This window comes from Furipterus horrens, unplaced genomic scaffold (genome assembly GCF_987537825.1).
Source record: "Furipterus horrens unplaced genomic scaffold, mFurHor1.1.pri manual_scaffold_4, whole genome shotgun sequence".
Classification (NCBI taxonomy): Eukaryota; Metazoa; Chordata; class Mammalia; order Chiroptera; family Furipteridae; genus Furipterus; species Furipterus horrens.
This window is the reverse complement of record NW_028327174.1, coordinates 172371157-172399138: the sequence shown is the minus strand read 5'-3', so window position 1 is coordinate 172399138 and position 27982 is coordinate 172371157. Positions and strand designations below refer to the sequence as shown.

The window sequence follows — 27982 nt, the reverse complement described above, 5'->3', positions numbered from 1 at the left end:
TACAGCATTATTTACAATAGCTAAGATATGGAAGCAACCCAAGTGCCCATCAATAGATGAGTGGATAAAAAAGTTGTTATACATATATACAATGGAATATTATTTGACCATGATCAACCTAGAGGATATTATGCTACATGAAATAAGTCAGTCAGAGAAAGACAAATACTATATTATTTCACTTATATGTGAAATCTAAAGAACAAAATAACTGAACAAAATTGAAACAGACTTATAGATATAGAAAACAGACTGATGGTTGCCAGAAAACAGGACCGGGTGAAAAAGGCAAAGGGATTAAGAAGTACAAATTGGCAGTTACAAAACAGTCACAGGACATAAAGTACAGCATAGGGAATATAGTCAATAATATTGTAATAACTATGTTTGGTGCCAGGTAGGTACTGGAAATATCAAGTACTGGAACACTTTGTAAAGTATATGATTGTCTAACCACTATACTGTACACCTGAAACTAATACAAAATAATATTTAATATAAACTGTAATTGAAAATTTTATTTAAATGACAAAGCTACAGTGAGGATAAGTAGCAATTTAAAAAGATTATAGGGTTTTTGCTTAATGTTCTGAATTTGTATATCTCTCCCTTTCCTCTTATGATAGAATTCTTAAATCCTAAAACATTAATATAATGTTATTTGCTCTACTTCAATATATATATTTCAAAATAATGCTATTATTATTGCTCATAATATGATTACTGAATTCAAATTAAGAATTTTTTGCAGTTTCCTTTTTATCCTTAGGTTGTACCCCACTAGGGATGTACAATCATATTATGTTGGGAAGTCACTTGCAATAATTCTTTACTGTGTGTTTAAGCTTCTGTATCCTTTTGACATACCCCATCAGTGTCTGAGCATCTTCTTGCGTTTTGGTACTACAAGATGTCACACTCCCATCTTGTACTTTCCCAGCCCTAACCCTGAAGTCAACCATTTCTCCAAGAAACCCCAGAACCAATATATTTTGAGCAGTAACTATATGCTGGTCAGTTTAGTCTTCACAACAACTCTGTGAAGGAAGTTAATCAAGATCTCTTGTCCCCACTATCGTACAGAATTCTGAGGCTCAGATGGCTTAAGTGAATTGGCCAAGGGTCCACAGCCTCTAGCTAGAAATCTGTGATTCTCATATTTAAAACTATGGTCATAGAAATCAGCTATGAAACCTGGGAAGGGGTACCTGTGAAGTCATACAGCCCTTTGGGGCTTGACTATACCTGTCTCACATGGGCAATATAGCAAGTAAAGGGGCCTGGGAACAAGCCATCTAGAATAGGATCAAAATCTTGTACTCTGTGAGGTGCACAAAGATGTCCCTTGTTTCTTTCCTGTGTATTTTACTTGGATATTCTTAGTGTTCAGTAAAGTCTGCTTTCCATTTCCCAAGGCCTCATAGGAATTGATGGCCACACTTAGATGTGAATACATAAAGGGTAGGAGGTACTCAGGGACATGGTTTTGTTACTTGTTCATTCTGAAGGATGGTTTCAATGCTCGAGTTTGGGGATATTGGATTGATTTGAAATAAAAGAGGAAATTGAAACGCCCTTATAACTTCTTATACCCTGCAGCTTCTTAGAGAGGGGTTAGCTTCAGGCATCTGTGGTTGCAGTCAAAAACAGCCACAGCAAAATCTAAAAGGTACTTAACTGTTCTTAGTGAACTCTCAGCACTAGCACTTCCAAGGGATTCCTTCCCTTCTCTTTCCTCCCTTCCTTTTCAGTTACTGCCTTTTAGCCTAGATTCATGACTCAGAAATAGCTCTTTCCTCCCTCATCTTGTCCCCCTACCCCTGCTCTACCTGATGCCCCTGGGGGTCTGCATATCCATATCTCTGCTGGCACTAGTGATGTCCTATGAGCATTTATTTTATGGCTGTGCCCAGGACCAAGTGACATGCTCTTTTCTTTGGGCCACAATCCCTGCTTTTTTAAAGTGAGGAGGCAGACCTAGGTAATTCTCAGTTCCTTCTCAGCTCTGACTCATTCTCCTGCCCCATCTTTTCTTTCTTTTAAATTATGTTTTATTGATTATGCTATTAAAGTTTTCCAAACCCCCCCCCCCCCGTCACTTCCCAGTCCCTCAGGCAACTCCCACCCCTTTGTTCATGTCCATGGGTCATGTGTGTAAGTTTTTTGGCTACTCCATTTCCTATTCTGTACTTTACATCCCAATGGCTATCTGTGACTACCAATTTGTACTTCTTAATCCCTTCACCTCTACACCCATTCCCCAAAACCCCTCACCCATCTGGCAACCATCAAAATGCTCTCTTTAGCTATGATTCTGTCTCTGTTCTGTTCTTGTTCACTTAGTTTTTTTAGATTCAATTGTTGATAGATATGTGTTTACTGTTATTTTATTGTTCATAGCTTTGATCTTCTTTTTCTTAAATAAGTCCCTTTAACATTTCATATGATAATGGTTTAGTGATGATGAACTCCTTTAGTTTTTTATTGTCTGGGAAGCTCTTTATCTGCCCTTCCATTCTAAATGATAGCTTTACTGGGTAGAGCAATCTTGGCTGTAGGTCCCTGCTTTTGATGACTTTGAATATTTCTTGCCAATCCCTTCTAGCCTGCAAAGTTTCTTCTGAGAAGTCAGTTGAAAGTCTTATGGGAACTCCCCTGTAGGTAACTAACTGTTTTTGTCTTGCTGCTTCTAAGATTGTCCCTTTATCTTCAACCTTTGGCATTTTAATTATGATTTGTCTTGAAGTGGGCTTCTTTGCATTCATCTTGTTTGGGACTCTGTGCTTCCTGGACTTGCATGTCTATTTCTTCACCAAATTATGGAAGTTTTCTTTCATTTTTTCAACTAGATTTCAAATTTCTTGCTCTTTCTCTTCTCCTTCTGACACTCCAATGATACAAAGGTTGGTACGCTTGATGTTATCGCAGAGACCTCTCACACTGTCCTCGTTTGTTTTTGGCTTTTGTTCTTTTATTCTTTTTTCTTCTAGTTGTTCTGATTGGTTGTTTTTTGTTTCCTTATGTTTCATATCATTGTTATCCATTCAGCTTTTGATTCCCTATAAATTATTCTTTATTTTTATTAGGATATCCTTCATTTCTGCCTGGGTCTTTTTTAAACTGTTGAGGTCCTCACTTAAGTTCCTTGAGCATCCTCATAACCAGAATTTTGAATTCTACATCTAACAGATTGCTCATCTCCATTTTGTTTAGATGTTTTGCTGGAGTTTTGATCTATTCTTCATTTGGACCATGTTTTTTTGTCTCCTCATTTTGGTAGCCTCCCTGTGTTTGTTTCTATATATTAGGTAGAGCTGCTATGAATCTGTGTCTTGGTAACATGGCCCAATATAGTAGGTGTCCTGTAGAGTCCAGTGGCATAGCACTTCCCTATCACCCAAGTGGGGTACTCGAGGTATGCCCTCCAGGTGGGCTGAGTACACCCTCCTTGTAGTTGAGTCTTGATTGCTGTTGGCAAGTCAATGGGAGGGATTTACCTGGTCAGTCAGCTGCAAGCACTGGCTGTGATCACTGACCACAAATCTTCATGCTCTATGGAGGATCATCTGTGCAGAGCAGGGTGGTGGTGTTCCAACATGGTGCACAGGCTCTGGGGTTTGCTGGGTGGTGCAGGCCAGGGTCAGCCACCATCTGTGTTCCACCTGGGGCACCCAGCATGAGCTACAAAGCAGTCTGCTGATGGCTGCTACCTGTACTAGGCTTTGAGGTTTCCAGACAAAACCAAACTGTGATCCAAAGCTAGCTGCTGCTAGTGCCAGGCCCGGGGCTGCTTAGCCAGAGGAACAGGTTCTGAGGGCTCACTGAGGCTGGCTGTTGCTTGTTTGAGAGGATTTAAGATGTGAAGTCTGAGCTAAGACCAGCCATTCATATGGAACAGCCACTGTTAACAGCTTGGATGGGCCATAAGTTGGGTGGGTTGGAGCCTCAGGGCTTCACAGGGTGGAGTGAACCATGTACACCAGGTTGATGGAGTCTCAGATATGGCCCCTGCTTGCTGGCTCTGTGGCTCTGTGGGGGAGGGCTCAGAAAAGGACTAATGACCTCTGCCTGCCTTTCTTTCTGGAAGAAAGCTGTCCCCTGCTCTCACCTTGATACCAGCCACTTCAATTCCTCCCTGTATGCTACTGGTGCCTTTCAGGCTGCTACCCTAGTGCTAAAGCTCAGGCTGAGTGAATCTAGGTAGGTCTGTGTGAGAGGCCCCTTAAGAGGAACTGCTTGGGAATCCAGTAGTTCCTATCACCAACTCAAACCCACTGGTTTTTTACAACCAGAAGTTATGGGACTTATATTCCTGGCACTGGAACCGTGGGCTGGAGGGCCTTGTGTGGGGCTGGGACCCCTTGCTCCGAGTTATCCCTCCCAGATTTTTATCCACCACACGTGGGTGAGGGACCAGCCCATTCTGCTTCTCCACGTTTCCCACCAGTCTGAATGGATGTGGTATCTTTAGTTCCGTAGTTGTCAGACTTTCATTCAGCTCGATTTCTGATGGTTCTGAATGATGGTTGTTCTGTAGTTTAGTTGTAATTTTGATGCAGTTGTGTGAGGAGGCGAGTTGTGTTTACCTACGCCTCCATCTTGACTGGAAGTTTCAGACGACTTACATCTTAATCTACACTTGAATCTACAATTATAGGTGTGCATGTGCAAGTGGGAAAGTGGGGTGTATGTGTGTGGATATTTTCTGTAGTTCAAATGCTTCTGCAGTTGGGAAGAGTGTGAGAAGAGGAGAGAAAAGCAGCTTGCAAGCCAGAACTGTCCCTATATAAGCTTAGACCCAGGACCTGTGGGAAGGTCCTTGAGTTTGTCTATTTCACACTATCAGGGCTAGTCATAGCTTTTAAGTTGGGGGGCCCTTACCTAGTACAGCTAGTACAGGTTTATGTTTCCTAGTCTAGCTTTCTTTTTCTTATTCTTATTAGTTTTTTAAGCCTCACCTAAGGATATGTTTTTATTGACTTTAGAGAGAGAGGGAGGGACAGAGAGAGAAATATCTATGTGAGAGAGAAACAGTGGTTGGTTGCCTTGCAACCTAGGTATGTGCCCTGACTGGAAAACAAACCCACAACCTTTTGGTGTGCAGAGAAGATGCTCTAATCAACTAAGCCACCTGGCTAAGGCTAGCTTGATTGTTTTCTTGTTGAACAGGAAATTACCAGGATATTTGACTCCTTTTTGGAGGATTGATTTTCTTTTGAGTATAAGAAAAACCTAATCTGTTATTCTCTTGTTGCGTATGATATTTGATGTGCTCGTTGTTTGCAGCTGAAGGAATGTATCCGAGCATTGGATCAGGAACACACCCATACACCCTTCCGGCAAAGCAAATTAACTCAGGTAAAGTTAAATGTGAGCTTTGAGTTTGTTCTGGTTCACTCATTTGTTCTTGCTTCCATTTAGCTGTGAAGACAGTTATGGGTGTCCCTGGTTCCTTTCTTCACCACGTCTTGTGCACAGTGGAAGACAGATGAGGTAGAGGGCAGCCTAGGCGATGATCTTTGTTCTGGGAGAAGTTTTCTCTCTGTGCAGCCAGACCAGTAACTACACAGAGGCTGGGGTAGACCCTTTAATGACATAGCTCCTTACCAGGCAGAGTTGGTGATTTATAGGTTAGATTGTGTCTTCTCAAACATGATTTCAACCAGGGACCTAGGAAACCCTTTATATAGGTAATTAGTCCTGATTCTGACATTTGCTCTGTTATTATTTTTTTAAACAAATTCATCATCCTAGAAAATGTGTTTCTATTAAATTAAAATAATAATGATAATTCAAATAGTACATACAAGTGCAAAGGAGATGGGAAAAGGTACCTGAACATCCAACTTCCCAGTAACAACCACTGCTGCATTTTGGTGAACATCCTTCCAGGGATTTCTCTGCCCTGTATTCACATGAAGAGCCACAGAGTTATGGAAGTAACTGATAGTTTTAGATCTTTCCATGTACCTAAGTACAGATATACTTAATTATTTTGAATGATTGTATTCAGTTTACAGTTACCTGGTTTATTCCATTTATGGACTCCTAGATTTGCCAAACCAATAGTGTGTACATTTTTTACATTTTGATACATATCCCCAGACTGCCCTCTCAAAAGCTCATATCAGTACTTGGGCAGTTTAGCAGGGTATCATGAGTCTTTCTTAATCTTATGGGTGAAAAAAGCATTAGGTTTTTTAGTGGTTTGTTTGCATTTCATTGATTAACAGTGAAGTGAGTACCTTTTTCAAAAATATATATTTGATTATCTGTTTTGTTTTCTGTGAATTGCCTTTTTGTAGACAGGGGAGCTATGGTCCAGTGTCCTACACACAATAAGTAGTCAATATGCCCTTTGCTAGTTGACTTCATTTGCCTGCCTTTTGTTTTATATAGGTCCTGAAAGACTCTTTCATCGGCAATGCCAAAACCTGCATGATCGCCAACATCTCACCAAGCCACGTGGCCACTGAACACACTCTGAATACCTTGCGCTATGCTGACCGGTGAGTCCCTCTTAAGTGGCAGGTCATGTGTGTGTGTGTGTGCCTGTCTGTCTGTCTGTCTGATATACACACAGGGATCTGACCTTGAGTTCCACAAGCCTATTCTTGAGGAAGTGATCCTACCATCAGGGTTTTGTGCAATTGGTCATTTGAAAAATGTCACCTGGTAGGCCCTGACAATTTACAAATGTGAATGTGACAAGAGGAAGGTGACATATTCCTTTGTTCAGGAGAGAACTCCATCAGTGCTTGTAAATGGCTAATGGGAGATGAAATATTTCTCTGGGGTGGAATCTTCCCACTAACCTTTGCCTTAATTGTAAGGGATAGAATACATATTATTTGTCAAAGTGGAAGAATGTAGAAGAGACCAACCTAGACATGTTACAGAAGGATAAACGGAGGCCCAGAGAAAGGCAAGAACTTGAAAAGGGCTCATTGGGAGCTGTTGGCAGAGCTAGTACCTCTTACCCTGTGGTCACATGTGTTTCATATGTTGGGTGAAGATGCTTTCATTACCATCCTTTCCTCTTGCTGCTTTGCTGCCTGTCCTGTCTTACACCCTCCTCTTTAGTTTCCCAGAAGCTGTCTCCAAGGTTGACAAACTATTTGAGGGAAACCTACTTTTTAATTACTGTTGAAGTATCTTTAGTATCTATGGCATTTTATGAAACTGACTGAAAAGGGAAGATGAGCTATCATTTAAGTTCCATGAAAACAGAAACCTTATCTTTTTCTCCACTATATCTCTGCTGCCCTAACAATACCTGCTACCTAGTAGATGCACAATAAGTATTTGTGAATGAAAGAAGGAGCTCCTCCTGGGTGTCAGGGCTTGAGTAAGATCCTCTGTGTACTTTATCTCATTTAAATAGGAGAGATAGTTTGCAAAGTGATTACAGGAGTGGGCTCTGGAGTCAGGCTCTCTAAGCCAATACCCTGCTTCTGTCACTAGCTAGCTGAGTGTCTGAGCCTCAGTTTCCTTAGCCGAAAGAGGATAATAATAGTATTTACCTCATATTAACAGTTATGTGGAACCAATGAGGTAATAAGCCATGCCAAGAATATAATGAGAACTTAATATATGCTAACTTTAACAATAGTAATATTAACAGGTTCCCCCAAAAAGTTTCCTAAAGGCAGCTTCTTTATTACATGGTTTCCTCATGCCAGCACACTAGCATGTCATGAACTGAGGTCAAACAGGAGATGCACGATGATCCAAAATTGTTTCCAGAAAACCACTATGGCCTGAAGTTCTTTCCCCCCATATATTCATTACCCAGCTTCAGCAGTTATTAACTCTAAAATGATCTTGTTTCATAACCCCACCCAGTCCCCAAGTCATAGACATCATATCAGTTGTTTGAGCTTCATCATTAGGAGCAGAGAACAAGACGTTCTTCTCAGGGTTCAGTGTGCAACGTGGAAATAACACTTTATCATAGGGATGTATTGAATACAATTGAGAAATTCTTTGAAATTATTTTGGTTAAAAAAAAGAATGCAAAAAGTACAGTAGAAACAATCTCTCCCATTCAAAGCAGTCTGATAAATTCTTGAAAATAAATATGAAACCTATTTGTTTTATGTGCTTAAGTGAGGCCTAACTAAATTAATTTTAGGTAATAACCTATGCCCTCACAGGATGAAGATGATTTTATTGCTTATTTTAAAATTTCCTCTCTCTGATTTAAAATGTTCATCTCCACATACTACGAAAATGGTGCTAAATAGTCCCAAAATAAAGTTCCAACTAGACCCCTAATAGGTACAGTAGTCCCTCTCTATATTGCGGTTCATTTATCACAGCCTGACTGTATCACGGGATTTTTAAAAATATTATGTTTAATTATTTATCGCGGATTTTTTGCTATATCGTAGGATTTTGTGGTACTGTATACGTATGTTGTTAAAGTTACATAGGTTTAAGAGTGTAGAATATGTTTAAGAACATAAGTAGTATTTATAAAAGTGTAGAAAAGGTTAATAAGGGACTGGGAACGGTTTATAAGTGTGTGGGAAAGGTTTATAAAGCCTTGAAATATATATAAATACTAAAATAAATGTAAGGTTCCTACTTCGCGGATTTTCACCTATCGCAGGGTGGTCTAGAACGTAATACCTGAGATAAGTGAGGGAATACTGTAAATCAGAAAAGAGCTCAGTGACAGGAGTGATTATGGTAACAGGCAGAGTACACTGGAAGCATTTAGCATCAGTGATCAAAATATACCTATAAGATTCCTTTTGGCACTCTGGGTTCAAGAATTATTTACTACTACTCCTACAAGGAATTTTGATGTTTTTCTTAATGAAACTAAAATAGCTCAGATTTTAATAACAGGAAGTAACTTGGAACAATCTCAGCTTGCTGCAGCACCTGTCAGCTCATTCCTTGTATGTATGCCCTACTACAACACCTAAGCAAAGGCCCATCCATGGACACAATTCATGTCTTGCTACATCTCTTTGCTTAGCTGTGTTATCTGCCTGCCTTGTCTCTCAGACCTAAAAGGAAGATTTAAATCAAGTTTCAGTGTCAGGTTTACTATCTTGGTTTTCAGAAATGGCCAAAGGGTCATTTAGCCCCCATTGGGGATTGGATTAAAATCAAAACCATAGAAAATACATTTCCCAGGAGATCCCAGGCAGAAGTACTGCTCCCCCATAGGAGATTTTAATGCAGAATCTATAAACCACTGGAGAGTTACATTTTTACTTGACATCTCCTGTAATTCATAACTTTTATAGTTTTTTGTGTTAAGTATCACAGACTCAGAGACTTTGATCTTGGTAACTGAATCCTAGCAGATACTTAATTCTGGATTTTTCTATGTTCTCTAAAATTCCTTTGTGGATTTTATTTATCTGTGGGGTGATTTTGCCTCCCTGGGGACATTTGGCGGTGTCTGGAGACGATTGTTATGGCTGAGGAGAAGTGCTACAAGCATCTGGTGGGTAGAGGGTAGGGGTGCTGTTAAACATTCCACAGTGCACAAGACAGCCGCCCACAACAAGGAATTACCAAGCTCCAAATACCACTAGTGCTAAGGTTGAGAAAGCGTGGGAATAAACAGGTAATTTTCCCCTTAATGGTATTAGCATAAGCCTGCTTATTTCCAGAGGGCTTTTGTTTCTTGAAGTACCCAGCAGGTTTGATGGAACTTGTTTTCTCAGAAGCCTGAAAGTAGGTGGTTTCCAGGAAAAGAGGGCCCTGTTTGTGGACTAGTGAGTGGGTGAGCTCCTAAGTTGGCCCACCTTCAGAAATCGAGTGGACCCTGCTTGTGTTACCAGAAAGGGGACCTGGCCCTTTGCAGGTCTGCCTGGGGCCTGCATGTAGTGTGTGTGTGTTCTTGACTTTGTATAGGAAAGGTTTCACAACACGAATCCAGGTGACTATGAGGGTATGTTTATTAAAGCTGGAATAGTAAAACAAGGAAAGGTTTAACATAGAAGAAATAACAGGAGGGCTTAAGCAGCTGCCTTGACTCTCTGAAAATATTATAGGAAAGAAATGAGCCTTGGCAGGGCTGCTTTAGCTCACTAGAAGTCAGAGAAAAGGGGCCTTGGAAACAGGTTCAGGGGGGCTTCCCGGGCCGAACTGTCACTGCCCATTGCTGCCCTGGTTACAAGGCTCTTGGGGTCCCCTAGAGTTTAGGAGGTGCATGTCTATGGGAAGATGGAGAGGGAGGGGAAAGGCACTGGTATGCTCCAGGGATGGGGAGGGAGAGCTGGCACCTGGTCCTTTATCTTAAGAACTTGTAAGGGTAGAGAGCTTAGGGGAGACCCCAGGGTAAATAGAGTGCATCAGCTTTCCAAGTGTGTCCTCTCAGGGTCGTGGTCTCTGATTGGTTGGCACCAGGGCAAGAGGTCATTATTCAATGCAGCTGGTCCCATGTGAGGTTAGCTTGGCTTTCTGAGCCTAGAGCTGAAACACAACTGAGGCCTAGATGTTATCTCCAGAGATGAAAGGCCAGGGGAGAAGAGGTTACCCTAGAGATGAGGTCCTTGTTTTCCCAGTTTTGCCCCATGCCAGGCACTCAGGGACACTCAGGGAAGGGGCTTGGGCCTTTTGTCCTACTGACCATCTGCATCTGCTAGTAAATTGCTCAGCCAGTTTGTTCAGCTGTTTGTCTCAGTTTCCCTATTCGACTTGCCAAGGAATTTTCCTAGCTTCTTACTCTCCTGCCTCACTTGGATGTAGTGCAGTTCTGACACTAGCTCCTCTGGCCTGTCCCTCACATGCAAGTGTGGTGATTTCCATAATTTCTGATTATGGAATGTTGGGTACATGCTTATATTCTCAGAGAAGACATTGACCTTTTATGTTCAAGTAAAGAGGTATCTCAGGCTGAAGTAGAATCTCCCCATCTCTTATTTTCTTCCAGATAAAAAATAAATAACTCCCAAATCCTTGTAATATTTTTGTTTTCTCTGAAATCTGCATAAAAGAAATTATAGAGCATGAAAAATCACACTTAACATAAAATGGTCATTTACAGGGTCAAAGAACTAAAGAAAGGCATCAAGTGTTGCACTTCAGCTGCCAGTCGAAATCGGACATCTGGAAACTCTTCTCCAAAACGAATTCAGAGCTCCCCTGTGGCCCTGACAGGGGACAAGTGTTCCCCCAAAAAAGTCAAGCTAGGACTTCAGCAGTCAGTTGCAGTGGCACCTGGCTCCACGAGAGGGAAGGCCCATCCTCTGGCCAGCCACCCACCCAATATCCCTTTTGCTTCTGTACCTAAAGTGTCTGGTAAAAGGGGTGGTTCCAGAGGGAGTCCTCCTCAAGAGTGGGTCATTCAGACTAGCCCTGTCAAAGGAACCACGCGGTCTGGACATTTAACCAAAAAAAAGGAAGAAGAGTCAGCTTCATTGTGCTCTGAGAAAAATCAAATCAGCAACAAAACTGCCGTTGGGTGGGAAAGCAGGGCCCCTGACCCAGGAGAGGACCTAGTGCAGGGTAAGCTAACCAACAAGTGCAAGAAAGTGCAGACTGTGCAGCCAGTGCAGAAGCAGCTTGTGTCACGAGTTGAGCTCCCCTCTGGCAACGTCCAGCACTTAGCAGAGTACAGTCAGGGCAGCAAGGAGGGCAAGCTTGCCAGGCCTGCCTCTGAGGCTTGGACAAACATCCCTCCACATCAGAAGGAAAGGGAGGAACATTTGCGCTTTTATCACCAGCAGTTCCAGCAGCCACCTCTCCTCCAACAGAAGTTAAAGTACCAACCACTGGAAAGGCTTTTATGCCAGTACAGACCTCAAGAGGTCCAGAGTGAGACACCTCCTCCTTTGCACTCTAATTCTGAGAGTCATGATGGAGCCCCAGCTGAGGACCTTGATGACAGCGACTTCAGTGAAGATTCTTTCTCACATGTCTCCTGTCAGAGGACCACAAAGCACAGAAACACCCTGGAGAATAGCGAAAACTCATTCTTCCTTCATCAAAAGGAACAAGGTCCTGAGGAACAGGTGGCCGAAAGGCAGCAGAGTCTCTTTTTTAGCCCCAGGTTAGGTGGTTATGAGAAGGATCCAACTGGAAACTGGATGTACTCCAAGGATCCCACAAGCCACAGAAAAGCAGCAGTTGATCATGGCCACAGCCCACGTAAGGTGCCCCTGGACGACAGCAGAGAGGAGGACTGTACTTCCTCAGAGCCTTCTCCCAGAGACATACTGGCAGAGAAGCCTTACTGCTCACAGGAAGATTTTGTATATAATCAGAAAAGAGGTGGCAACTCAGCCTCTGACCTCAAACAGAATGCTTTCAGAAATGAAGTTCCTGGGCAGGCTGAGGGCAGCTCAGCATCCCTGAAGGAAGATGGTTTCACTTTATCACTATCCCTCATTGCAAATCCTGGATCCCCAGACCAAAGAGACACAGTCAGCACACCTCCGAGAGAAATCAGCAAAGACAGCCCAAATATGGCAACCATAACAATGAAAAATAGTAACCCTTTCCAAGGAGAAGACTCTAGAGATGAATTAGGCATGTGCTCTGAATATGCTTCTGGACTGATGGCTCCCCTCACTGTGTCCCTCCTGGAGAACCCAGATGATGAGGGTCCTCCTCCCTTGAATCAGCCAGCCCAGGATGGGGCCACACACAGTCTAGCAGGCACAGAGGGGCCAGCTGTGGACCATACAGTGTCACCTGGCGATCAAGAGGCAGTTCTGCCAGTGTCTTTGGCAAGTGGGCACCTGTGGCGTTCGTCATCTCCCCCTGACAACAAGCCTGGTGCTGATCTTCCACCTCTGTCCCCATCACCCATCCATCAGCACCCACCCACCAGGGAGGCTGACCTGGGGGAGGTCAACCAGAGCAGAGAGACTACACTCTTCTCCCAGGAGCACGTGGCTAGTGAGCAGTATGATGCCGATGCTGAGGAGACAGAGCTCAACAGCTCCCAGGGTTTCCCAGGAAAGTCCTTCCCCACCATACATACTGGAGGACCCTACTGTGAGCCTACACCCACCCCACGAACAGGAAGCAGTGACATGGCTGATCAGCCTTGGGCTCGGGAAAGAAAGCGTCTGGCAGGGCTCAGCTGGCGGGAGCTGGATTTGTCCACAGACTCCATCAAGTTGCCCTGCTACAATGAGGACATCGCATGGCTCAAACACAGGCCATTCCAAAAGTGCTTAGCAAGGCCAGGCTCTTCCCTGGGCCCTAGCTGCTCTCCCACGACTGCCGGGATACTGCATCAGCCCATGCTGGGGCATGCGCAGTAAGTAGGATTTTCTGCCTGAGACTTGAACCTTTTGGCATCCCTAGTCTCTACCCCAGCTTAATGTTTTGTTTGTTCTGAGAACAGCTGTGGTTGGCTGTCAAAGCTGTATGACTCGAAAAAGATTTGTCCAGCTTTTTAAGGGAGCCTGCCTAGATGCATCTGACTTGAGTAGCAGGAATAAGACATATTGGAGCAAGCCTGCCAGAGTGGGTGGACCCTTTCCTGCTAGGTAGCAGGCTCTACCTTGTACCAGGTATGCCAGCTGCAGTGGCACAGTCTTGAGCCTTTTTGCAGAGAAGCTTTGGGCAGCTCCTCTGTAGCAGCAGCACCCAGCCCTGTCCCTTAGTGTACCTGGGGAGCAAGGGGATAGCTCAAGACCCCGTCTCTCCTAGTATCTCACTGGTATTCCCTACCCCCTTGACAAGTCCAGAGAACAGGTGAGGAGGGAAGGAAGTGGGGTGAGCTGGTCCTGGTCAAAGCCTTGACCACTTGGGGCAGAGCCAGCTACTGGCTTAGTAATGGGGCTCAGTTCAAGAAAGCTGCCCAGGAGAGATGGGAGGCCCAGAGGCTCACAGCATCCCTTCTGGTGTTCCCAGGCAGGTGGTCATCCGAGCACACCAGGAACAGCTAGATGAAATGGCCAAGCTGGGCTTCAAGGAGGAGACCCTGATGAGCCAACTGGCTCCTAATGTAAGTGGCCTTGGCTGGACACTCAGGGGCTTTTGGGAATCAGCCTATAGCTAGTTTGATGGTCAACTTTTTTTGCTGTGGTTAGGTGTGGGGTAAGGGTCTGCTGTCACACTAATCATATTAAAGGCTTGGGCCTCATCTTGCCACTCCTCTAGGATAGCTTGAGGGAATGCAAGGACAGGTGGGATGATGGTGCTACACTCCCCATTCCCAGGCTAAAATGTTTCCAGCTTCTATCCTTCACCATTCTGCCTTCCTAGGGGCTTATTGGGGTTCCTCCTTGTGACAATAACAGGGAGCCACATGCAGACCAGAAGTACTTATATGAAAATACCCCCTACCCTGAAAAACACCTCTCTACATATAAAATTTATCAAATGCAGAGAAGTGAGCTCCGCCCTGTGCCATAGTGACTATCTTGCAGGATTTCTGGCTGGATGGGCCTAGGCTCTAAAGTCTTCCTGCAAGAGAAAAGCAGATTTGGGAGAGGGCCAGCAACAGCACCATTTGTCCTTTGTTTCCTGTCTCAGGATTTTGAAGACTTTGTCACTCAGTTGGATGAAATTATGGTTCTGAAGTCCAGGTGCATCCAGAGTCTGAGGAACCAGCTGCACCTATACCTGGCTTGCCACAGGCTATCTGAGGCCCCTGAGAAGACAGTGGTGTCTTAGAGCAAGATCCGGTATGAGGTAGTGGGGTGGCTGAAGAGCCTGTGCTGGGTTCTCAGGGGCTGGAGGGACCTCTGCCAGGTAATCCCTGCAGATATCGGAACCCATTCCCTAGACCTGTTATGGCAGCCTCTCCATAGCCAGACATAACCTGAGCTGGGCCCCAGCTCCTCTCTCAGGGACAAGCCTCTATCCCTCACTTAGAAGCACAGAAGCTTCTTAATGTGCCCCTCCCTTTTGTTTGGGGCTGGAAGAGAATTTGTCTTACTAACCCCTTGTCTGTGGAAACACACTTGAGTCTAATAATAAACCTGTAGATGTTTCTGAACTTGAAATTAAGACTATGGGTAGTCAGTGGTAACCTAGAGGCCAGAGGTCACAAGCTGGGGAAGATAACATGCTGAATCCAGGAGCTTTATCAGGTGAATTCTATGCTTGTCATCAGGGCTTAGCCAAAAAGCTAAAGATCGGTGCTAGTGGTGCAGGGGAAGGTGAGCCCTGCCCCATTATTTGGGACTTTAAGTTAGCCTTTGAAATGTAAAATGAATAAACTTTGACTTGCTATGTGTTTAACAGAAGCATATGTGAGACTGGCTTTATGGTTTCAGTTCTCCTCCCTTCCTGCAATCCAGTCTTTTTCCATGTCTGCCTTTTCCTGGGATGACTAGCCTTCTACAGACCCCAACAGCCCTAATGCTCCTGTGACAGTTCCTGGCTCCTAAGTCTCCTCACCCACCACACCCATTCATGGAATAGTTGAAGAGGTGGCAGTTCTCAGGCAAGTCTACCTCTTAGCCTCCCCTTCATCCAAGATCACCCTGGTCCACGCCTCTCTCAAGTCTGTGTTCAGCATCTTGGCATTGAGTGTTCCAATCAACAGTTGAGATGCTGAAGCAGAATCCTTACATACAATATCTTCACTTATGTTCTGCTTGCTGTCTATCTTTTCAGCAAGGAAGAAGCTTAAGACAAGAAATACAAAGTGGCCTCCAGGTGGCCTACTATTTACCAAGGCCACCCTGGGTCAAATTGATATTTGTGTGTCACAGCCTGGCCCTGAGGCCCATTATGGTGTGAAACTTTAATTTCCTACAGGTAATGAATAACTTTCAAGTTCTTAAAGGACTTAATTAAATTTAAAAGCCAGAAGAGGGGCTAACTGGCTTTCTGAGACTGCAGCCCTGCTACCCTTTGTCATCTTTTGTCAACCTCTGGCCATGCCTGATCTGACCACGAGAGGGCAGCCTCTCCCCACCTTGGTGCTTCCCTGGCCCAAAGGCTCTGGAGTCCCTCAAGTAGATCACTAAATTAGAAGCCCACTTCCAACCAAGAGCACAAGAGGGACTATGGGGCAGTATTAAGTATAAGGACAAGAAACTTTAAGGATAAATCTAGTTCTATCAGATACAACAGTACCACTGAGAGCTGGCGAAGCAGTTAATCCAGTCCTGCCTGTGGCACAGAGTACATAAAAGCCTGGTGCTACTCACAGGAAGGACTTCTTCATGTCTCACCTCAACAGCCAGTCTCATAGCAAGGCACATGTCCTTGGCCCAGAGACCAAGCTAGGTCAGGTTTAAACAGACCTTCCTCTGGGCCTGCCTTTGCAAACCAAAACCAGGGCATACTGGAGGGCTAGCTCCGGGGTTCCACAGGCACAGAGTGAGAAGTATTAAAATTAGAGAAAATAGGCCCTGGCCAGGTAGCTCCATTGGTTGGAGCATCATCCCAATGTGCCAAGGTTGTGGGTTTAATCTCCAGTCAGGGTACATGTAAGTATCAATGAATGAACACATATAACAAGTTGATGTGCCTCTCTAAAATCAATCAATTAAAAAAAATGACAAAATGATTAGGTCCTGCCTGTTTCATCCCAGCAAATCTAAGCAGGAAATCCCTTCAACTCTCCTCCCTCCTCCCCCAGTAAAAGAGCCCTTGTCAATAAAGAAATTATGATAGCAGGACATGCCTTTTAGATTTTTATTAGTAGTTCTCTCTGAAGAATCAAAATAGTTAGGAAATTACTTTAGATTCATCAAGACTGTATTTCCTTTATATTTAGATCTTTAATGATGTACAGCATAATATAAAACAAACCGAAGAGACTGATTTCTATGACTAGGTGTTATTCATTGTCATCCTAGGGCAGGGGGCTGGCAGGAAAGGCTGTTCTCCAAAGAGAACTGAGGTGGAGTTAGTGCTGGGCAACTAAATCATGGCCTGTTTCTCCCCAACTTGATTTTGGGAAGGGGCCAATGATTTCTTAATGTGAAAACTGTTTCATAGAGCGGGGGGGGCTCTAAAATCCTGGTAGCAGAGGATTATGGTCCAAACCAGGCCAAAAGAAATAGGCTAGGTCAGGGAAGCATGGTAACTGCCTGGCAGAAGAGGCAAATTCAGGGCCCCATGGGGAAAAGGGCATTCTTTGCACCTCAGTGACATTGCAGAACCAGTGTAACACTAAGAGACTGTTAAAAGGGGGGTGGAGGGGGTAAACAAAACCCTGGAAGAACCTTTCAATTGCACTCAACCTGGATTAGAGTTCAGTCCATCAGTACAGGGGAGGGAAGCATCTAGCCCCAGAGCAGCACTGAGTATGGCCTTCCCAACCCTTCTCCCCGACTCCTTTTGGCAGCCCAGCCAGGTTTCAGCTGAGGACATACAGACCCCAGAATAACCAGAATTCTCTCTGGAGGGCCAAGGTGGGAAGGACACTTCTCAAACTACAAATACATTTAATGTGGAAGGAGCAAGGATGGTTCTAGGGGCATTCACATGCCCAAATCTTTCCCACTTTCTCCCCAGCTCAGGTCCTAGGCTCATAGAGACTAGCAAGTACGGTCTCCACACCTTCCACCCCCAAAAGAAAATCTGGAAGAGTGCCCCTCCTCCTTCCCCACAGGTGGGCTCCTCAGGGCCTACTGCAGGGGTGATTCCGTGGCAGGGCTTAGGCTGGGCCTGGTCTCAGCTGGCTCCAGCCCGAGCCATGAGGTCTTCCAAAGCATTGTCCTGGTCATTGTTGTGTAATAGCAGAACTTCCTTAATGTCTTTCAGTTCAAAGCCCATTTCCTTAAATTTGCTCATTAACTGAAGAAACTCCATCATCTAAGGGGCAGAAGAGAGTACAGATTAAAAAAAGGGGTCCAGCTACAGTTGAGTGGAGAAATACATGTGCAGGGGGTTGCTTGTGGGAGTCTGCATCCTTCGCCAGAGCCCCCTGAGGTACTCTAGCAAGCAGAGGAGGGATATGGAGGAAGCTGGGACAGGTTGATGCCACAGCCCCAAATCTTGCTAACCTTTGATCCAGTCCCATCACCCACATCCACATTTCCATCAAGGCAGGATACTGAACCCAGAAACAGCTGTTCTCCAGGCAACAGGATAGGTAAAGTGACTAACAATCTTCCCCATCACCCAAAAGTATGGCTTTCTGCACAGGTCTTTTTTCACCTCCCTTCTTTGGGATCCTAGCTAGTCTTCAACCCGGTGTTTCATCTGAGCCAAACACACCTCTGGACACGTGAAAGATTCTGTGCTTCAACTGCCTCTGCCTGCAGTCACTGGTAGGGAAAGGGGGCTGTGGGCCAGCAGGGAACCCTCCTTTCCAAAGGGTTCCCATCCAACATGAAGGTTCCTACCTTTTCCTCTGAACACTGGTGCATTTCCAGAGCCTCTTCCACTAAAAGAGGGTCGAAGCCCTTCTCACAGAGCTGTCCGTGTACAAAGAGATAGTCAAGAATCTAAGAAAAGAAACAAAGGTCTAAGTACCTACTGCCATTCCTGTCCGTCTCCCAAGAGTCTTACACAAACCAACAAGTGTGATGTCTGCGCCCCACCCTGGCTATTAGATCTTAGATAGGACTTGATTTTGTGCCTTGAACTATATCCAGCACAGCAGGACCTCAGTGACTATCTGCTGAACAAAGAGGCACACCCTTCTAAACATGACTAGCCATTTTTCAAAGGAGTTCCTGTCACAGCTGACTCATATCTCCCAGAACATGAACTCCACAGCCTAGGCAGGCTATTCCTCTATGAAATAGCTCAAGTCAGAAAATGCTCTTAAGGTTTAGGACACCAGTACCCTATGTTGAAACTCCCTGGGCAATTATGACAGGATAAACATTTCTGGGAAAAATCTGACCATACCTCAACCCCAGGGTGCACTCGCAGGAGGGGCAGAGAAGAGGGAGTAGTTAGATAATGGTCCAACAGTTCCAGTACTCCCAAGATTTTCCTTCAGCCGAGGTTCCAGAGCAAGCCGGAAACAGAGGCTGCTAGTTTCCCCAACAGAGTGCCCTGAGTCCCCCCAGACTCACAGGAACAGACACTGGTGCTGTGTGTCTGAGGGGCTCTAGGATAGAGGTGGGACACTACTTCAGTTCCAGAGGTCTGGGGCTTCTCTCTGGCTGATGATGCACCTGTCCCCAATCCCATCCCCACCCCTGCTGACCAAACACTCACCTGCTCAATATTCTCTCCTTTCTTCCTCATGGCTCTCAGGACACACTCATATGAGTAGCCCATGTTGACCACTGTCTCCACACACTGCCGCTCACTGATGGACAGTGTCTGTAGTTCAGAATAAGCCTGGGGACAGCTGGGAGTGTTGGGCACTTGTGACATTGAGAAACTGGGAGGTGTGACCTGGTGGAGGAGAAATAAGAGGATCAAGGCAAGAAGAAAGACATGGGCTCCAAAAGACATGTCACCAAAATGGCCCAGTCTAGGGGCTTGCCACTCTTGACACTAATCAAACCACTAATCAAGCAGTCTACCTGGAAGAAAGGGCCAGGCTGCTGGCTAGACATCCTGAAGAGGAATGAAGAGGGGTAGGGCACCTCCAGCTGAGGGAGAGAAAAGCTGGGAAAACATCTGTGAGTGTGGCTGTCCTCTGTCCCCTGCCCTCAGCCCACCTTGCAGAATGAGAGAGCGCCACAAGCGCCACATGCTTTTCCACGCCCCAATCCCCTGGACTTGAGGTGAAGAAGTTCTGCCTATGGGGCTGAAGCCCAAGGTGGCTACTATGATTTCTCTCCAGGGCTACATATCACTTTCCTAGACTGTATCTCAGAGAGTCCTGAAGGGATGATTCACCTCAAAAACCCCAAACTCTGGAACTGCCTTTTCCCGGCAATGTCTCTATCCTCACTTCTATCACTGCGCTGGGCAGACGGTGAGTGTTTGTTTCCACACATGGCCAGTTTAAGGACCCAGAGCTTTGAGGGTACTCCACCTTCGCCCCACACCACACACTGTGCTTCGATTCCCTGTTATAGCTGCTGTCCTACAGAGCCAGGGCTAAAGGACTATTATTAGCCACAGCAGGCTGTGCCCTCAAGGATTGCAATGTGGACTCCAGGGCCCTACCTTTACTGCACTGGCAACAGGCAACGTGCTCCCAGCCACCTGACCTTGTTTACCCCAATCTGATTGGTGGACAGAGTCCCATGATTAACTCCTCCCATCATTTCTGATAGTGACTCAGGTCCAAGGCATGAAGGCCAAAGGACCAACACTATGGCTTGACTCAGCTCCCAAGAACCAGGAAAAATGTTTCAACAAAATTTTCATTTCCTTTTTTTTATGGGGGTGTAGGGTTAAGGAGGCATGGAGCCTGCTGTCCTAAAAGCAAGTTCAAAATTATATAGCTAAAACCAGATGCTCTCCTCAAAGTCAGCTGAGAAAACCCCAGAAGACTACAGGCCTCAAAACCCACTGTTTCCACTTAAATATCTAACCCACAGTCACAGGGCTCAGCATTAGGTTGCAGAAGTCCCATCAACCTGGCCACTTTGCAGGTCCCAAGACTGTCTCTCTCTCCAGGGCAGAGCCTGGTGTGGGCTCAAGAACTCCAACAATCAAATAGCATTTTTAGTCACACTGGTAACACAGTACTTTTCACATCAAAGTATGTCAGTGTGAGCTCTTAGAGGTTAATTACCATGCATTTCTGAACCCTAGGGACCCCGCGTTGGCCTTGGCACTTACAGGGCTCTGATCAACAGTTGCTGAAAAATGGAGGTCTATTAGGATTTCAAAGGGGGGTTTTATTTAACAAAGCACTGACCCTCCTCCCCAAAGCCCACTAAAATAATGAAAACTATTAACCGTTAAGGTCAAAGAAAAAGAGGGAACAGCAGGGGAAATATATTACAATGAAATTTCAGAACATAGAATGCTAAAGGAGGCATGCTAATTGACAGAAGCAACGAAATTATAAAACAGTTCACCAGCCCCTCAAGACTCCTATGATAGGTTCAATGTTTGCAAGCACAAGGTACTGTTGGGATAAGGCAAGAACACAAAATGAGTACTCAAAGCAGTAAAACCCTCAGGCAATACCTTTCCTACCCACCTTCACCCCTCTACAGGAGGCAGAAGGTTTAGTCTCTAGAAAATGAGAACCAGACACCAAAAAGGAGGTAAGACACCAGGCACAGCATACAGCAGAGATTAAAGGACCGAAATGGGGATTAAGTAGAAGTCTATAGCAGCCTGCACCTGAAGCCAAGCTGTATTGACTCTGTCTTTCCCTTGGATCCTTCAGCTGCGAAGAGAGGGGGGGTCTGCTGCATGGGCAACAGCAGACCCTCCATATCACCCTGCCCAGGCTCTGTAGCTTCAGCTTCACTGGAGAGGACACTCCAGCGTCATCACAAGATGTCAATTCAACACGGGAGGAGACAGATACCGTGTCACTCCCGAGTTGGACTGCACAGCCATTCTCGGCGGTGCAGATAGACTCTTAAGAAGCTACACCATCGTCTCTCGAGACGGACGGCTGCCGACGATAGCAGCCTTACCCAACCTTCCTTAGCCCTCAAGCAGAATTCTCTTAAATAACTACGAGGACCTTCACATGTTGGCATTTTGCAGAGCTCCCCTCAGAGCCAACTAACCTTCAGCTTACAGTGAAGTTTAATGATCAGCAAGCAAAGCCCAACACACATATTCGCTTTTTATTGTTTTTACTGTCATTATTCACAATGTACAGTTTACTTTCACATTATAAAAGCTAACTTTTTTAAAAAATTTTAATCTTTTTTTATTCTACTACAGTTGTCCCAATTTTTTCTCCGTTGCTCTCCACTGCCCCGCCCTTTTATTTTATTGTTCACTCTTACATGAATAGACAGCCAAGCCACCAACATGAGTTACCAAAACAAGAGCAGACAAAGCACTTGGAAATTTAAAATATGATAAAGTAAAATTTTTATTTAAAAGGTTGTGAGGTTTTTTTAAAAAGGTTATGAGATAGTCAAGGGTATATCTCCAAGAGCTAGTAAACTGGAAAAGATAGCAAATCAGAAAAACAGTCAAGAGAGCCAACAACCAGCTTATGGGAATTCCAGAAAATGAACAGGAAAAAGGGAGACATGTCTTGAAAATTCCTAAAGGAAGATGATCTTCAGACAAGAAATCTAAATATCGCCTAGCTATTATACACACATGATGGTAAAATTAAGACATTTTTGGGTATTCGAGGACTCAAAAATTGACAGGTTAACTAATATATCTAAATAGGAAAATTATTATTAGGCCTTTGAGAGGTCTTTTGGAGCATTTGAACAGAATTAGAAATACAAAGAAACTATGCAGCATTTTTAAATAGGACAGTTATGAAAAAGAAGCTGCAAAAAAGTAATCAGTATACCATCTGAAATATGTATTTATGCAATCATAATAATGTGAATAAATAACATTAACTTACCCAAAATCTATGATATAAATATGATGTGGGAAGAAGGTGGAGGAGAGGCTACTATAAGAGCTAAATCCTCAGCAACTAGGAAAGTATAAAACTGTCTAAAATAGATAAATTTAGAAAAAGCAATACAAGCATTTTATTTACAAATAGATAAATCCCAGCTAGAAATAGCTTAAAGTACCTGACTATAATGAGAAGCATAAGAGGAGTTGGAGAGAGGTGAGGCAGGGAGTTACTGTTTTTCAATATAAGCCTTTTAAATACTATTGGATTTCATTGTATTACTTTGATAAATGTAAGTTCATTTATAAAATCTAGAGATGGAGAAGAACTTTGTAGTTACTAAAGCAATGACAACATAAACAATCAACAGATTCAAACACCTAATGCTAAGAGATTCTGTATGTCAAAAAGTGTTTAAAATACAAGTTAAAAGAAAATGGGCACTACTTTTATGCTTTGTGGCCACAATTAGTAAACTGAGAACTCAGAAGTGTAAAAGAAAAGGCAGAAATATTTTGCTGAAGTAACTAAAAGAGGAATGTATCCACACCTGGAGAAAAAGAACCCAATGGTGGAATGAGCCTAACCTGTGTACAGAGCAAGGCCCCTGAATAGTTAGGGGGAGAGTAGGAAGAGACATTGGCTAAAGCTAGGTCAGGCAGTTTTATGCTGGACTCAGAATAAGGGTACATTACAAGATTGTTATCTCAAGATGATCCCATGGATTTCTCAACTTCTAACATTAGTTTATATAAACACTAGAACATGAAATTTAAACATGAAAAATAAGACCCAAACATTGGGCTTAAAATAGCCAACAAGAACCAAATTCCAGGAATACTTCCCTGGGAGTTTCTAAGTGAAGGGTGTGTACAGCCCAGCTGACCACACAGCCCCCCTGCCTCTGCCCCTGGCCTCAAGTCACTTAACTATCCTGGAGGGAAGAGCTTCTCTCACTGGGAAAGGTTCTCACTGTTGGTTTCAAAAACCCACACTGAGAGAGAGGGCCAGGATGGAGACCAGGCTTTGCTCCCTAAGGGTAAAGAATCATGACTGCCTTAGAAGAACACCAGAACTCTAGCTGTTTCTATCTGCTCCTTGAAGGCAGGAAGTCTCCAAACCAGCAAGAAACTGGCTACCTCCAATCCTAAAATGAATGGATCCAAAAGAAATTTCATAAGCAGGTGGGTCAAAGAATGAGTGCTCTGGCTCTGGCTGGTATAGCTCAGTGGATTGAGCACCGGCCTGCAAACTAAAAGGTCGCCAGTTCAATTCCCTGTCAGGGCACATGCCTGGATTGCAGGTGAGGTCCTCAGCTGGAGGCATGTGAGAGCCAACCAACTGATGTTCCTCTCCCTCCCTTCCCATAAAAACAAATACAGTAGTCCCTCTCTATATCACAGTTCACTTATCGCAGCCTCACTGTATCACGGGATTTTAAAAATATTATATTTATTTATCGCTGATTTTTCGCTATATTGCGGGATTTTTGCAGTACTGTATACGTATGTTGTTAAAGTTACATAGGTTTAAGAGTGTAGAATATGTTTAAGAACAAAAGTGTTTATAAAAGTGTGGAAAAAGTTAAGGGAGTGGGAAAGGTTAATAAGGGACTGGGAACGGTTTGTAAGTGTGTGGGAAGGGTTTATAAAGCCTTAAAATATATATAAATATTAAAATAAATGTAAGGTTCCTAATTTGCGGATTTTCACCTATTGTGCGGGAGTCTAGAATGTAATACCCGCGGTAAGTGAGGAAATACTGTAAATAAAATCTTTAAAAAGAAAGTGTGTTCTGGTTTGTGAAGGACCTCTGTCATTAGTTCATGGCTATTATTTGGGGAGAGTGGGAGGGGGTTGAGGATACCTAATCTTTCCCAGAGTGCTTTTAATTTCTCTAAAGTATATGAGTCAGGAAGAATTAGGATGAAGCCCATTCCTAGGAGGTAACATTAGAGTGTTATGTACTCATCGAGTTTATCTGGGTCAAGGTCCATGGAAGTTTACAAGCAGCAGTGAGCTCTGACAATGGAAGCACTGACACAGAGACAATCATTTACCAAAAATGCTATTGCTGAGACCTTATACTTGCTATAAGCAGGCCAAGGCTCATCTTTCTACCAACTAATAGCAAGCTTGTTGTGGTGTCTGATAGATATTCCACCAATACAATCAGCCTCCTTTCTAGCTCTAAATACAGTCTTGGATAGGCTGTCATTTTAAAAATCTGTGAAAATAGTAACAAACTCACAACTATCAACAACTGAATCTAAAAAAAAAAAAAGATCCAACTAAGCAAACCAGAATAGGAACAAAATCAAGATAGGGGGATCATCTGGAAGGTTAACCGCTGGGGGAGGAAAGGGGGAGAAATGGGGAAATGGTGCAGGGATTAAGAAGCATAATTGGTTGGTACAAAATGGGCAGGGGGAAGCTAAGAATATAGGAAAGGGTGAAGCCAAAGAATTTATATGCACAGCCCATGGACATGAACTAAGGGGGATGGAATTGCTGGATGGAAGAGGGGTACTGGGCAGAGGGGAGCAAAGGGAAAATAATTGGGACTACTGTAAAAACATAACCAATAAAATACACTTAAAAAAATTTGTGGACTGGTATAGCAAAAGGTTCTTGGACTTCCATCATATCCATCCTAGAATGCAACAATGTATTATTCTGTTCTGCTGAAACAACCACATCAAGAGCTAAGGCTACACTCTGTGACAAAGTACCTTCACTGCATATGCAACTTTTTTGTGTGACAAAATCAGATTTTCTAAAAGATGACACATGCAACTTTTTATCAACCCATACTTCCAACACTAAATCTGGAATCCCACCTTCCCTTCCCCTTCCTTTGGAGAAAACTGCAAAATTCTTAGTAGAGAGGGGGAAAAAAAGGAATTGCAGGATTAAAACCTACAAGTTTAAAAGTGGCAAATTTTTACATTTTAATTGGATTTCTAATACAGATTATTTCTCAGGGACTAAAACACCACCCAGACTGAAGAAACAACCCCAAATCAGCTGAACCATGATACACACAAGAACCAAACTTTAGGACAGAATGAAGAGAAAGGGAGGCAGACAGACAGAAGATGAGTACCACCAAGCAACCCTAAAAAAAAAAGAAAGCCTTTAAAAAAATGCAAACACAAGGCATGTCACACAGAGGAGAAATTGATTAGGCAAGAAAACACTGCTCAAATGACAATACATTATCTTTTCAAAGGAAAAGACCAGAAGATGCAGGCAGAACAAGCCCACATTAACCAGGGTAGGTACAGAGCTACTAATCCTTGTCCTCAGGAAAATAACCAGAATACATATATAAGCAAGGTCATTTGGCCATGCCCATCTTGCCCTAAACCTTGAAAAAAAGACTGTGATGGTGGCAACTGCTAGGTAGAATTTAGAAATTTTTGGAGCTTTAATTTAGGGACTTAAAAGGCTTACCGTGGGACCTGTATTTGGAGGTGATGATTCTTCTGTGCATACAGACAAGACAGAGAAGGAAGGCATCTGGGAGATCATATCAGAAGGGGTCAGGGCTGGCACCTCTGTGCCACTGTCCAAGTTCAAAGCTGAAAGCCCAAGAGTATGATGCCCATTGAGCTCGCTGACACTGCTTTGGGTGGAAGGCTTTGGGGAATTTTGGAACGTGCCACTGCGGAGGCAGGATGTGCTATGGAAAGTGCTTGCCAGCTTGGCTGTCTTCTGATTGCTGTCATCAGAGTCAAGTTTGGGGAAGGACAGGGATTTGATATTGCTTACTGCAGGAATGGGGGGGAGAGACACTTTGGAAGACAGCGACATCTTTTCACAGCTGCCCAACTGTGGTAAGGTTATAAAGCCATTGGGTTTGTGAAGAGGCTTGAAATCTAGTGTTGCACGCTCCAGAGATGCCAGGACCTCTTCATCCTGTAACACAGACCCAGAGCCTCCTCTAGGCAAGTTGTTATCCAGTAACTGAGCCATAATGGGTCCAGTGGTTCCTACCAGAATGTTTCTCAGCTCTTCTTTTTCATCAATAGTTTTTAACTCAAGATTATCAAATGGGTCTTCTTCACACTCAAAGTCAGCAGGATTGAAATCTGCCTTTGTGTGGGGTGGGCTGAGAACTTTCTGTTTCGTGGCACTGCTGCTGACCCGAGTTGGGGTGAGGATGCTGTTGTGCTGTAAGGTGGCAAGGATGGGGTTAATAGGAGGTGGCATTGTGGCTGTACTGTGAGTCTTGGAGAAGCTCAATTTGCTATCACCTTCTGGGCCACTCACAGAATTCACTTTAGCTTCTGCTTCCTCAGCCATGCGCTCTGCTTCCCACTGGGCTTCTTGGATTTTCTTAGTATCTTCAGCCCACTCAATGGTTTTCTTTTCCAAGGAGAAGTCATACTGCAAAGATATATCAGAGAAAGGAGGTGTGAACCCAGGTGGTTGCCTGTTCCCAGTGAAACCCCACCCAATTCACTTCCCCACTCAGCACAAGAGAACTGGGCAAGGCTGCATTTAAGATATATTGAATGATTTCCACTAAAGAAGACTGAGGCTTAATAGTCTCATAGGATTTACTCAAACTATGCTCCCAGGTTACTTCTAGAAATTAAAGAGTTCCCACCACTTCTAATCCTATGCACAAGGCCAAGTGTTACCTAGCCATTTCCCTTGCTTCTCTCCCCTCAGACCATTTCCCTCCCTAGAATTCTTCATTGGTGGCTCAAAACTCAGCTACCTCCTCTATGAAGCTTTCCTGATGGCCTGTTCCTTCCTCTTAATTCTTATAAAGCATCTGTCCCTACCATTTGATCCAGAGCTTTAATCTTCCTCTAAACACTTCCCCAACAATATCACAAGCCTCTTGTGGACAGCAAACTGGGCTTTAGGCTTTAAGATCTCTATTATCTAGCACGATGACCTGACAGATCCTGTGCTCAATAATAGTAGCTCCTAACATTTAAGAAGCACTTAAAAGGTACCATGTGTGATTTGAAGCACGGTTTATGTAATAACTCTCTAGATTTTGCTCAACAACCCTTTAAAGTGGTACTATTGTTATCTTGCCCAAGGTAATAAAAGCTGTTAAGTGGTAGAGCATGGGTTTGTACCCAGGCAGTCTGACTTAAAATTCTATGCTTCTTAAACCACTATGAAATTATAATGAATAGATTGTACTCTAAATGCAGGAAACCCACTTATTAAGAAACTTAGACATAGTCAAATTAAGATTTTACAGAGCAAATTGCATGAGGATTTACTTCATGGTTCCTTAACAATACCTTTAAGTATAGCTCAACTTACAAAAATTTCATTTGCACACTCAAAAAAATAAATGCACAGCTATCATATAAAATGAAATTCACCTAGAGACAGGAGAAACAAAACCTTTGGCGTTCACCCGGAAGTAACAAAGCTCATCAATGGCTTGTGTGCATGTTGAAGGCTGGAGATACATTAAGAATAAAAGAAGAGGGGGAAAGGAGAGAAAAGAGATACAGAGTAGAAGAAACATAATAAAAGTATTTCTGGTCATCCCCAAGAATAATTGTAAATTTATTTTCTTTTTAATAACTCAAGTAATGTAGAATATGTGGAACATAAAGAAATACAGGGAAAAAACAGCAGAAATATTACAGTGAAAAAGTAAGAATGTGATCTGAATGTACAATAATAAATA

At 43.7% G+C, this 27982-nt stretch overlaps 2 protein-coding genes across 5 annotated transcripts in view; one reads left to right on the top strand and one right to left on the bottom strand.

Annotated features, from left to right (window-relative positions):
- KIF24 (kinesin family member 24) overlaps positions 1-14644 on the top strand; it is a 46563-nt gene extending 31919 nt beyond the window's left edge. The window contains exons 8-12 of the mRNA XM_090274300.1: positions 5287-5358; positions 6400-6509; positions 11015-13237; positions 13837-13930; positions 14461-14644. Of these exons, the coding sequence (XP_090130426.1) occupies positions 5287-5358; positions 6400-6509; positions 11015-13237; positions 13837-13930; positions 14461-14601 (2640 nt within the window). The 3' untranslated portion in view covers positions 14602-14644. The remainder of the gene's footprint in view (positions 1-5286; positions 5359-6399; positions 6510-11014; positions 13238-13836; positions 13931-14460) is intronic.
- Positions 14645-16564: 1920 nt separating this feature from the next.
- The window catches only part of UBAP1 (ubiquitin associated protein 1), a 58610-nt gene continuing 47192 nt past the window's right edge, over positions 16565-27982 (bottom strand). For all 4 annotated transcript variants that reach the window (XM_090274297.1, XM_090274299.1, XM_090274298.1 and 1 more), the window contains 4 exons: positions 25768-26703; positions 19063-19245; positions 18237-18338; positions 16565-17703 (listed from right to left, as the gene is read on the bottom strand). In XM_090274297.1, the coding sequence (XP_090130423.1) occupies positions 17563-17703; positions 18237-18338; positions 19063-19245; positions 25768-26703 (1362 nt within the window). In that variant the 3' untranslated portion in view covers positions 16565-17562. The remainder of the gene's footprint in view (positions 17704-18236; positions 18339-19062; positions 19246-25767; positions 26704-27982) is intronic.